Consider the following 13190-nt stretch of genomic DNA (forward strand, 5'->3'; position numbering starts at 1 on the left):
AATTGTTGTTTGAAGTTCTGTCTTAGAGAATTGAGTTTAGTTTGAAAATGAGTTCAGAAATAGAAAGCTAGAGTTCTGATTCATACTTAGGATTCAACTTTTAATTCGTGATTTAGATTCAATTCTGTTAATGAGTTTCGAATTTTCATATCTCAATTTAGTTTAGAATTGTTGTCAAGATTTATTTCCTTAATTTGATTCTTCCATGATACATTGCAGTTTGAATTTTGATTTTACAGAAATTTGCAATAAGTTCAGTTAGGTTTTAATTGCTTTGTATCAGTAGTTTAGATTTTGTAGGAATTCAAGCTTAAGTTCAGTTGCTATTATCTCTTTAAGTCTAAGCTAGTTTTATTTCGGATAAAAAGTTTTAGCATAGAATAAATTCTATTAAGAACGCATTTCCTTTAATTCTATTGCATTTGTTTGTGAGAGTTAGCAATTTGAATTCTGAATTTGAAACAAATCCAAACTTCCTTCCAGAATTAAGTTCAACATGAATTTTATATTCTAGGCATCGCACGTTAACTAGTAGCCTTGGAAAAAAATACGACTTGGGACTCGTTGCTACAACGCTTGTATTAATTTTAATGAGTTTCAATTTTAATTAATTTGATGTGCCACGTGACATGAAAATGGCTAACACCAAATTTTGGCGCCGTTGCCGGGGAACAACTAGAAAAGTGTGATTGTTCTAGATTGTGAAATTTCTGATTACTTTGTTTTGCATTTTATTTGCTTTCATTGGACTTATCTGAATACTCTTTTTGTTTTTGATGTCATGACCAGGACTTCGAAGAACAAATTATTTGAGTTAGATCCAGAGATTGAGAGGACTTTCAAGGCTTTGAGAATTCAAGAGAAAGCTTCAGAAGGCTCTGAAAATACCTTATCACATTCGGATATTTCCATGGCTGATCATAATAGAACCATGAAGGAACTTGCAGCTCCTGATGAGGCTTTCAAGTATTCGTGCATCACTTATCCAAATTTAGCAGGAGATTTTGAGTTGAGATCAGGGCTGATTCATTTACTTCCTAAATTTCAAGGGTTATCTGGAGAAGATCCAAATAGACATTTGCATGAATTCCATAACCATGAAGCCACAGGGAATTTCAGAAGAAGATATCAAGCTAAGGGCTTTTCCATTTTCATTGACTGGAGTTGCAAAGGATTGGCTATATTATTTGCCACCAGGATATATTACCTCTTGGATTGATATGAAGAAGGCTTTCTTGGAGAAATACTTTCCAGCATCAAGGACCGCTACTATCAGGAAGAGTATCTGTGGAATTCAACAAGTGGTGGGAGAGACACTGTATGAATATTGGGAGAGATTCAAGAAGTTATGTGCAAGTTGTCCTCAGCATCAAATTAGTGAGCAGTTACTAGTTCAGTACTTCTATGAGGGATTATTGCCTATGGACCGAAGTATGATAGATGCGGCAGCTGGAGGGGCTTTGGTGAATAAAACTCCAGAACAAGCTAGAGAGCTCATTTCTAATATGGCAGAGAATTCTCAACAATTTGGAAGTAGGGCTTTGACTACAAGAGGAGTTGGAGAGGTGCAAATGTTTTCTAGTGAACAAAAGGAGATAAGGAATTCATTGTTGGAGTTGACATCTTTGGTGAAGCAATTGGCATTGAATAATGTTAATCAAACTTCCACTTTGCCGAGCACACAATTTCCATATCAATCAAGGGGAGTTTGTGGTATTTGTTCTAGCCAAGATCATGATTCGGAGTTATGTCCTAATCTTCATCAAGATGAGTCTTTGGCAGCGTTTTCTAGGGCTCAATTTTCTCAAAAGTATGATCCTTATTCTTCTACTTATAATCCTGGTTGGAGAGATCATCCAAATTTGAGGTATAGCAATTCATTTCATCAACAATCACCCTTGAATCAAAATTTCCAGCAGCAATTCCAACCTTTTCAGAGACAATTTCAGTCATATCAGCAAATACCTAATCAAAATCAGCAACCTCATTTTCAAAATCAGCAAAATCAGCAAAGTTTCCAGCAGCCTGCAACTCAATTCTAGCAGCAACAAACACTTCCAGCACCTTCAAGGCTGAGTTTAACTCAAGGGAATTCTAACAATACCTCGAGTTCTGATTCACAACAAGGTAGATTGGAAGAATTGATGCAACAAATCCTTTTTAGCAGCAAAATCAGCAACGGACAGATTCGGCAATTTAGAATATAGAAAGGCAGATTGGGCAATTAGCTTCTAGCCTTAATCAAATGCAAGCTCAAGGATCTAGCCAATTACCTTCACAAACAACTCCCAATCCTAAAGGGAATGTTAGTGCTTTAACTTTGAGAAGTGGGAGAAGAGTTGCAGATTTTTCAAAAGAAGAGGGAATTGCTGAAAAGTTTCCAGAGAATCAGCAAATAAATTTCAGCAGAGAAGGGATTCCAGAAGTTCAGAATGTGCCAAGCTCGAGTTCACCTCAAATTAACATGAATCCTTTGGATTTGGAGCATTCGCAAAGAGTTGGGAGTTTGATTCCAGAATTTTCCAGCAACTTTTTTCCAGCTGAACAAATTCCAGCAGAATTGCAAAATTCCAGCAAAGCTGGAAATTCAGGGGTTCGGAATTCTATCCAAGAAGATTCAGAGCCGAGCCTTCCTTTACCCTTTCCTCAACGCAAAGTTCAACCAAGAAGGGATAAAGAAGAGGAGAAAGCTAAGGAGTTCCAAGAGCTTGTGGACTTATTTAGCAAGGTGGAGGTAAATGTTCCTTTCCTCACAATGATCAAGCAAATTCCAAAGTATGCAAAATTCTTGAAAGATCTTTGTGTGTATAAGAAAAAGTTGAAGGGGAATGAATTGATCAGCTTAGGGAAGAATGTATCTGCTCTTATTCAACCAGTTCCCCAGAAATGTGAAGACCCAGGAGTGTTTACAGTACCTTGCGAGATTGGAAGTAGCCTTTTCAAGGATGCTATGTTAGATTTGGGGGCTTCGATTAATGTGATGCCAAGATCAGTTTTTCAGACTTTAGGGAATGGACCATTGCAGCCTACAGGAGTTGTTATTCAATTAGCAGACCGCAGTCAGACTCACCCAGCTGGAGTTATTGAAGATGTATTGGTGAAGGTGAGAAAACTTATTTTTCCTGCAGATTTTTATATCTTGGACATGGAGGGAGACTATCTGGCCAGTAGATCTCCACTCATTCTTGGACGACCATTCTTGAAGACTGCAAGGACAAAAATTGATGTTCATGCGGGGACACTTTCCATGGAGATAGGAGATACTGTGGTCCAGTTCAGTATTTTTGACGCTATGAAGTATCCTAGAGAGGATCATTCTATTCTCAGCATAGATATTTCAGAGGAGCTGGAAATGGATTTCTTTTCAGGTGTTGATTCAGATTTTTCAGTGGATGATCAGAGTGGTGTACTATCTTCGGTATTGGGAGACATTTCAGCCGTGGGAGTGAATGATGAGTTTAGTGGGTTATTCTCGATTGAGTCAGATGATTTATGCGTAGGGGATTGCTTAGGAGAAGCTCTACCCCTAGGATCGCCCAGAGGAGAAGAATTATGTGTAGGGGATTGCTCAGCAGCATTACCTCTAGGATCACCTAGTGTTGATCAGATACAGGATGATTTGAAGCCATTGCCTCAACATTTGAAGTATGCCTACTTGGAAGAGAATCAGCAGTTACCTGTCATCATAGCTCAGAATTTAGAACCAGAACAAGAAAGCAGATTATTGGAGATTCTGAGGCAGCACAGGAAGGCCATTGGATGGACTTTAGCAGATATTCCTGGTATCAGTCCTTCTATTTGTATGCACAGGATTTATTTAGAGGAGGATGTGAAACCAGTGAGACAACCCCAGAGGAGACTTAACCCACTGATGCTTGATGTAGTGAAAAAAGAGGTGACTAGACTTTTACAGGCAGGTATCATTTACCCTATTGCTGACAGTCAGTGGGTGAGCCCTATTCATGTGGTGCCAAAGAAATCAGGAGTGACAGTAGTGGCAAATGAAGAGAATGAGTTGGTGCCTATCAGGGTGAAGAATTCGTGGAGAGTTTGTATAGACTACAGGAAGCTGAACCAGGCAAGCAGGAAGGACCACTACCCTTTGCCTTTTATTGATCAGATGTTGGAGAGATTGGCGGGTAAGTCACATTATTGTTTCCTTGACGGTTATACAGGATATTTTCAGATTTGCATCGTTCCAGAGGATCAGGAGAAGACTACTTTCACTAGTCCTTTCGGTACATTCGCTTACAGACGTATGCCATTTGGGCTCTGCAACGCTCCAGGAACCTTTCAGCGGTGTATGGTGAGTATTTTTGGAGATTTATTAGAGCATTGCATGGAGGTTTTTATGGATGATTTTTCTGTATATGGTTCATCTTTTGATGCATGTTTGGGAAATTTATCTAGGGTTTTAGATAGATGCATTGAGACAGACTTGGTACTTAATTTTGAAAAATGTCACTTTATGGTTGAGCATGGTATTGTTTTAGGACATATAATCTCTAAGAGAGGAATTGAGGTAGATCCTGCTAAAATTAGTGCTATATCTTCTTTATCTTACCCCGCATACGTGCGGGATGTTCGAGCTTTTCTTGGTCATGCAGGATTTTACAGGAGATTTATTAGAGACTTCAGTAAGATTGCTCTTCCACTGTCACAGCTTCTTCAGAAAGATGTGGAGTTTCAGTTTGATCAGAGGTGCAAGGAAGCTTTTCAGAGATTGAAGGAGGCTTTGATTTCTGCACCTATCATCAGGCCACCGGATTGGACATTACCATTTGAGCTTATGTGTGATGCTTCAAACTTTTCCATCGGGGCAGTATTGGCACAAAGAGTAGAGGGAGCACCACATGTGATCTGTTATGCATCAAAGACCTTAGATTCGGCTCAAGCAAATTATACCACGACAGAAAAGGAGCTTCTTTCTATTGTTTTTGCTTTAGATAAATTTCGTTCATATTTGCTTTGTTCTCATGTGGTTGTATTTTCTGATCATGAAGCTTTAAAGTTCCTCCTCAAAAAGCCAGATGCTAAGCCTAGATTGATTAGATGGATGCTTTTACTCCAGGAGTTTGATTTGGAGATTCGTGATAGGAGTGGGAAGGAGAACTTGGTTGCAGATCATTTGAGCAGAATTGAAGGGGAACTGGATCACACAGCTATTGATGATGATTTTAGAGATGAGCAGCTTTTTAGGGTGCATGGTGAGTCTCCATGGTATGCGGATCTGGTTAACTTTTTAGTAGGTAAAGTTTTTCCTGCACAATTTTCAAAATCTCAAAAGGACAAGTTGAAAAGTGATTCAAAATATTATGTGTGGGATGATCCTTATCTATGGAAATTTTGTAGTGATCAGATTGTTAGGAGATGCATACCTGATTTTGAGTTTCAGTCTGTACTTACATTTTGTCATGCTTCTGATTGTGGGGGACATTTTGGACCTCAGAGGACAGCTAGGAAAATCCTAGAGTGTGGATTGTATTAGCCTACTTTTTTTCGTGATGCTTATGTATTTTGTAGATCATGTGATAGATGTCAACGAACTGGGAACATAGGACCTAGGAATGAAATGTCTCAACATTACATGTTATTTTGTGAGATATTTGATGTATGGGGTATTGATTTCATGGGTCCATTTCCTGTCTCTTTTGGATTTTCATATATATTGTTGGCAGTTGATTATGTTTCCAAATGGGTGGAGGTCATTCCCACCAGGACTGACGATTCTTCAGTTGTTGTTAGTTTTGTCAGGTCATATATTTTTTGCAGGTTTGGAGTGCCTAGAGCTATTATTAGTGATCAGGGGTCACATTTTTGCAACAAATACATGAAGGCTATGTTGAGCAAATATGGGGTTTCACATAAAGTGTCTACACCTTATCATCCCCAAACAAATGGACAAGCTGAGGTATCGAATAGAGAAGTGAAGTCAATTCTTGAGAAAACTGTGAGACCTGACAGGAAAGATTGGAGCAAGAGATTAGATGATGCATTATGGGCTTACAGGACGGCTTTTAAGACTCCTATAGGGATGTCTCCATATAGGATGGTTTATGGTAAAGCTTGTCATCTTCCGGTGGAAATTGAACATAGAGCTTATTGGGCAATCAAAGCTTGCAATTTTGATGCTAGCCTGGCAAAAGAAGAGAGAAAATTGCAACTCCAAGAACTTGAGGAAATTCGACTAGAAGCATTTGAGAACTCACGGATCTACAAAGAGAAGACCAAAAATTTTCATGATAAGCACATTGTGGGTAAGGAATTTCATATTGGTGATAAAGTGCTCTTATATAGGTCACGGCTCCAATTGATTAAAGGTTCGTTGAGATCTCGTTGGGAAGGACCTTATGTTGTAACTAATGTGTTTTCTTATGGAGTTGTTGAGATTAGGGAAGAGGCTACCAACCGGATTTTCAAGGTGAATGGGCATAGACTTAAGTTGTTTCATGAGCTTGGCAATGGGGAGGTTATGCAAAAGATGAAGATTGATAATGTTATCTACTCATGTGAAGGGGAGTTTGTTCCAACTTAGCTTTCTTTTTATTTTCATTTCTAGTTGTTTTAATAAAATGTTTGTTTTTGTTTGAAAAATATATTTTTAATGTTGAAGTTTTGTTGTTGGAATGTGGTTTGCTTTGAATAAGAAAATGGCACCCCCTAGCAAATTGTTCTATAGCATGTTAGAAATAGAGATTGTGAGCTAATTTAAGAATCTATTTTGGGGCTTAATGTCAAAAATGGACTTTAAATTTTCTCAAGGTTTCTACTTTAATGATGGACATTTGATTGATAAATTGAATTGATACATTTTCATGCCTAGTGAGGATGAGCCTTACTTGAGTGATGCTTTTGTGTTATTGCACTCTAGAACTTACTTTGATTCTTTCAAAACCACAATCTAATAGATTAAATCATGTTTATGAAGGTAAATCTATTTGTTTCTTTCTTCCACACATATTCTTGTTTTTCTTCTTGATAATCATCATATCAATTTTTGTCTTTTCATTTGTAAATCTTTTGGATGTGGATACATTGTGTGCTATATGATGGATATTTTGGCCAAGGTGAATTAAGTTGAAGTGTGGGGGAAAGAGATTTTGGAGTAATGGGATGCATGATGGAATTTGAATGGTGCTGGAAAACTGTTTAATGCTGATATATGGATCTGTTTCTGAAATCTGATCAAGGAGCAGGATTTGAATTTTAATTAGTGATTACCATTCAATTCAAGAAGTATTTCAGAGGGAGTCATGAGCATTCAAAAGGAAAAATGGAAAAATCAGAATGGGAACTGAACCATTTAAATGCAGAAATTCAGAAATGCAGAGCTGCTGTTTAGATACTACGAGTTACTGAAATCTGATCAAGCTGGATCTAAATTCGGAATTCATTTGTGGAGCACCATTCTACTCATGGAGCACCTTCATTTGGAACAGGAATCTGTAGAAATGAGGACAATAACAACTTGATACAAATTTGTTTTTTTTTTCTAAAACTGTAAATACAGAATTTGCATAGCAATGTGCAGGTTCTGTCAAATTTTGGGAAGGAGTTGCAGCAAGCTTGGGCTGTTTAAATCCTGAATTCTTTGGAGGATAATTTGATAGGGATCTCTAGAGGTCAAATGTAATGGAATTAAAATTTTTGGAGGCTAATTGATGAAGAGTTGATACAAATTCAGGAACTTTGTAGGAAATCAGAAAACCTGTTTTGACTGTGATTATTGGTTTTAAATGCTATTTGTTCAATGGAAATAGGGAAGCTAGCTGCTTGTAGAGTGTTAATAAAAGGAAGCCTTGCATTTCTATAGTTTGGCTGAATTCTAGAGTGAGATTTTGAGATAAAACAGGAGCTCAAATTTCTCAAGAAACATTGAAGCAAAGTAATGAAATGATGCTTCCCTTTAACAAGAAATCAACTGGACAGGAAACTGAAGTTACAGTGGAAGATTTCTTTGATGAATTTGATTTGTAACTACATGTGTAACAAGTCATGGAAGATCTCATTGCTCGAGACGAGCAAAGGTTTAAGTGTGGGGGAGGTAAGGTATGATCCAAGTTGTTTATTGGTTTGATGCACAATGAGAGAAGATGATGAAATGCTGAAATGTTGAAGTGGAACTAGAAATGTAGAAGTTTGTATTTTTGGTGTGCTTAAATTTAGAGGAAAAAGACAGAGAAGATCTTGCATTTGATGAAACAAATCGTGATGCATTATAAGAACTTTGCTGAAGTGTTGAAATTGAATTGTAGAGCTGAGAATTCTGAACTATAGTAGTTAAGGAGCAGCACTGAAATTGAAATGGCAGAATTGTGTGGGAATCTGATTTGAAATGCAGGACTTGGTGCCGAAATGTATCAAAGATCAGTTACAACATTTAAAAAAGTGAAAAGTTTAAGTGGAGCTTTGGGATTTGCAGTAACATATGGTATTGTGATGGAGCTGAGCTTAGACTCTGTAATCAAAATGCTGGAATGCAGAATTAATTTCCAATTCTGAAAGCAGATTTCAGTTCTGAAATGGAACAAATGAAAACCAAAGATGTTGTGTATCAATTTGTTAGTGATGCAAGGTGAGATAAATGGTAGTAATGCTTTAAGGATTAGTAGGATCATTAGTAGAACTTGAAAGAAACAATTAAATGAGAGATGCACAGTGAGTTTTTTTTAGCTTAACAGAAAGGAGATGTGCAGGGTTCTAAAAGTCAAGCTTTTATTGTGTCGTTTGTGCCGGAAATTGTGAAAGGTTAAGAACTACAATTAAGTAATGGAAATTGCTGAAATTGGTAATGAATGAAATGGTTTTCAAGGGCTAGTTGTTAGTTATGCATTCATTAAAGCTTAAGGGATAAGAAGTGGATTGTTGAATAGTGCTTAAGCGATTGCAAGAATGTTAAGGAAGAAGTTTAAAGAGGGAAGTATGGTTAAGTATTCATTCATGTAACACTCTTGTGTATCCATGTCTTCCACTAGGACTTAAATTCATACTTTCTTTCTTCTCTTATCTTGTTGCTAATTCTTTCTTTTCTTGCCTTTTCTTGCTACCTATACTTTGATTTGTACTTAATTCACATTCTTACATTTTCTTTCCCATGATTAACCTTCATAGTATGGTTTGTATCCATGATCATGGTGGAGAGTAGAAGATAAGCAAGTTTATGGTAGTTCATGAAGTGCAAGTAGCATGAGTGCTCTCCACTTTTGTGATTACATGAGAGATAGGATGAGGGCCACTAAAATTCAATCTTGTGAAGTTTTTAGTGTTAAATCAATTTCAATCTTCTCATGATGGATGGAAATTATTATGTTGTTAACCAAGAGTAAAGTTTTAAGTCCATGAATGCTTGAGATTTTGGAATGTGATAATCTTAGATGGTTTACTTTCTTTATTCTCTAATCATGTTTAGGAATTTGTTTAGGGGGTGCCATTTAAGTAGGGTTTTAGTTTTCTTGACTTTCACGGGACGCTCAAGAGTAAGTGTGGGGGAATTTGATAACCATGATTTTACTTTATTATTTTCATTCATACAATCATGGTTTGATATAGTTTCATATATAGAACCCATATTTACACTACATTTTTATACTTTGTGTTAATTTTAGACTTAATTACAAATTAGTCTATTTTCATGGTATTTTGATGCTGATATTTGTTCATTATCTTGTAGGTATCAAAAGGGTCATGGACCCGATCAGATTAGGCTGCATTTGGGCTCAGATTTAGGGTTAAACGAGGCGATCAAGTTCTGGATTGATTTGGATCGTCCATTGAAGTTTGAAGTAGATCTACACCATCCATTGAAGATCTGGATCATCTGACCTAATATAGAGCAGATCTTATCCGTTGATGAAGATCCAGAGATTTTGATCCAGATCTGAGCTTATTCAACCGTTGATTAAGCCCGGATCGATTTGGACCGTTGGATCAGATGAGGAGAGGTTTAAAAACGTTGAGAAGCTACAGTGCTTTCCGGAGCTCGGTTCGCGATTTCTCACCACTGTTCATCGTCTTCAACCTTTGCGATGCCGGGGCTCCCGTCCACAATTCGAGATGCATTTTAGTTCGGCCATCACCAGCAATCAATCCTAGAACCGTAGATCATCTTCCGATCATTAGATCTCAGTAGAGGGAGTTCTTCTCTGCTGCGATCACCATATCACGCCATTCACGGGAAAATCAGATCGAGGGAGTTTTCTTGATCTGGAAGATCCTATCGAATTGAAGGAGCTTCGGAGGAGTTTTTCCAGAGTTCCTGTCTACATTCCATTCATCAAGGACTCACGTTTCCAAATCGGAGCCGATCAACCGATTTTGGGATCGCGATGCCATTTCCTCTGCTTTTCGGACGATGAATATCTGATGAGATTGCAAGCTCGTAGGGAGGTTTCTGCTAGTTTCAATTCTCATAAACTTTAGTTATGGAATTTGATCATTGTTGTGATTGTTCAAGGGAGTTTTCTTGAATTTCTCTGTGAGATTGCAGGGAGGCAGAGTTTAAGCGTGCTTGAATTTGTGGATGTTCCTTAATTGCATTTCTATTAAGTTTGAATTGTTAGATCTTTAGATCTCATTTGTTTTCTTTTCCGTTACAAGAAAATCCAGTGAATGTGTTATGTTAGATCTCATGATGAATTGTTGTTTGAAGTTCTGTCTTAGAGAATTGAGTTTAGTTTGAAAATGAGTTCAGAAATAGAAAGTTAGAGTTCCGATTCATACTTAGGATTCAACTTTTAATTCGTGATTTAGATTCAATTCTGTTAATGAGTTTCGAATTTTCAGATCTCAATTTAGTTTAGAATTGTTGTCAAGATTTATTTCCTTAATTTGATTCTTCCATGATACATTGCAGTTTGAATTTTGATTTTACAGAAATTTGCAATAAGTTCAGTTAGGTTTTAATTGCTTTGTATCAGTAGTTTAGATTTTGTAGGAATTCAAGCTTAAGTTCAGTTGCTATTATCTCTTTAAGTCTAAGCTAGTTTTATTTCGGATAAAAAGTTTTAGCATAGAATAAATTCTATTAAGAACGCATTTCCTTTAATTCTATTGCATTTGTTTGTGAGAGTTAGCAATTTGAATTCTGAATTTGAAACAAATCCAAACTTCCTTCCAGAATTAAGTTCAACATGAATTTTATATTCTAGGCATCGCACGTTAACTAGTAGCCTTGGAAAAAAAATACGACTTGGGACTCGTTGCTACAACGCTTGTATTAATTTTAATGAGTTTCAATTTTAATTAATTTGATGTGCCACGTGACATGAAAATGGCTAACACCAGTGATGAAGGTGTGTGATGACTGGACTATGGAGAGATCCAGAATGAGCTGGCAAATTGCCAAGACTTTTCTGTTTAGTTCTTTTAGTTCTCTTTTAATGTTATTATGCAATTGGGATTGTAGTTGAGTTTATTCCGCACTTGTAATTAGTATTCTTTTATTATTCGTGGAGTGATATAGTTGTTTACTATTGCTAGAGTAGTTTCTTTCTTCTTATTGTGGTTTTTATCACTGCGTGATTGTGAAAAATATGTTCCAGCCGCTTGTGGCTGTGTATACATTGTTTGTATTATTGATTTGGTCACCGGTACAGGGGAGACTCTGCCGAAATTTTTCGGTAGGAATTCCTCTGAGCCGTGATAAATCTAACTGATGCTAATATTAGCATAAGTGACACTAGTAAGTAGAGTAGTAGTTAGGTAACGGTCACCCTTAGAGAGTAGTAGTAAGAAGGGTGGGTCGTTACACCCTCCACATCAGCCGGGCCTTCATCTTCGGCACCACTTTCTGTCGAGGACAGACTCACTTGGCTCGAGATCTAGTCCTCTCAGACGCGACGAGCTGTGATAGATAGTCATCGCTTCCTTCGATCTATGCGATCCAAGATAGCTGCTGGGTTCGCCTCTCTCCGAGGCGAGATACGGCGTCAGAGACAGCCTCAGCCGGCACCCGAGCAGCCTCTAGCCGATCCTCCAGCTGACGATCCGCCTGCTTGACTCCATCTTTTTAGATTATCTGAATATGTCACTCACTTTTTTGGATCTGGATATCTTACTCAACTTTTGGTTATATCTTGGAGTGGTTATCTTATGTTTAGCTGACTTATGTGTTAATTCAGTACTTATTTGTCATTTTTTCAAAATTGTGAGTATAATTTCGAAACCACTTTTAAATTGCTCTTTTAAAAATCTAGGAAAAATAATGATTTTAAAATCCCCTCTTCTTAGAATTTTCAAAAATTGGACTTAGTTTAGGCTCTACCCTAGAAATCCTATTCCCCTATATTTAAGCCAGAGCATCTCACAAACACCTAGGTATACCTTGCTTGTGTTTGAAATACATAGAACGGCATGAGATGCATAGGGTACAGCCTGGACTCAAGAATGCTTATTTCTGTACATCAATATGAGTCTGGGCGTTAAATACTTTATTAACAGTAATCAAGTCAAGTCTTCCAGCTCTAGTCAAATCTAACTGCACTAAATGACTTAACTTGACTAACCAAGTGAAAATTGCTACCCTCTAGGCAATCAACAAGTAGCTAAAGGTTAGACAGTTGGTGAAAGAAATAGAAATATTATGGTTAAGCATGCTTGTACATTAGGGCTCTGATACCTGATCAAAACAATTTGAATAAGTTAACAACTATTTAACTTGACTCTTCTTGGACTTAAGGACCAACTGAATAAATAACCTAAATTAAATTTTTAGCTACTCCCTCTTCGTCCTTAAAATTAACAAGTTCTTACTCCTATTTTTTAAAAAATAAGTATTATTTTATTAAGCTAAGTACCTTTTTAACTTAAGCTATATTTTCAAAATTCAATGTTTGCAAAAGGCTTAGCTAAGTGACTCATATAGCAACTTTCAAACTTTCTCAAACTTAGCCACCTTTATAAATTTTAACTCTAAGTGCTAAAATACTTTTCTAAGTTACCTCTTAGATTCATTCTATACTTAGCTAAAAGTAGTAAAAGCATATTTCATTACTTGCAAAATTTAACTCATGGCTTTCAAAAGATTTTCTTGAGACTTCAAATTCCTTTAAACATAACTTGGCTTCTTTAAAATCTAGCTAAGTTTTTTTTCTAAATTTAGTTAAGTATTTTTTTTTAAAATAACTAAGTTTAAAAAGAGGCTAAAGTCATCCTTCAAAGTCATCCATATATTAGCCTTTTTAACTTAGGAG

General features: G+C 36.8%; 1 protein-coding gene across 1 annotated transcript; it reads left to right on the plus strand.

The window, feature by feature from the left end:
* Positions 1-1097: 1097 nt before the first annotated feature.
* On the plus strand, positions 1098-2042 carry LOC121972983. Its single transcript, XM_042524588.1, has one exon. It carries the CDS (start codon positions 1098-1100, stop codon positions 2040-2042), a length of 945 nt encoding a protein of 314 aa, XP_042380522.1.
* Positions 2043-13190: the final 11148 nt, after the last annotated feature.

This window comes from Zingiber officinale, chromosome 4A, assembly GCF_018446385.1.
Source record: "Zingiber officinale cultivar Zhangliang chromosome 4A, Zo_v1.1, whole genome shotgun sequence".
In the NCBI taxonomy this organism is placed as follows: domain Eukaryota; kingdom Viridiplantae; phylum Streptophyta; class Magnoliopsida; order Zingiberales; family Zingiberaceae; genus Zingiber; species Zingiber officinale.

Excerpts from the sequence above, each read along its gene's own strand:
- LOC121972983 (XM_042524588.1), top strand. The coding sequence starts at position 1,098 with ATGAAGCCACAGGGAATTTCAGAAGAAGATATCAAGCTAAGGGCTTTT.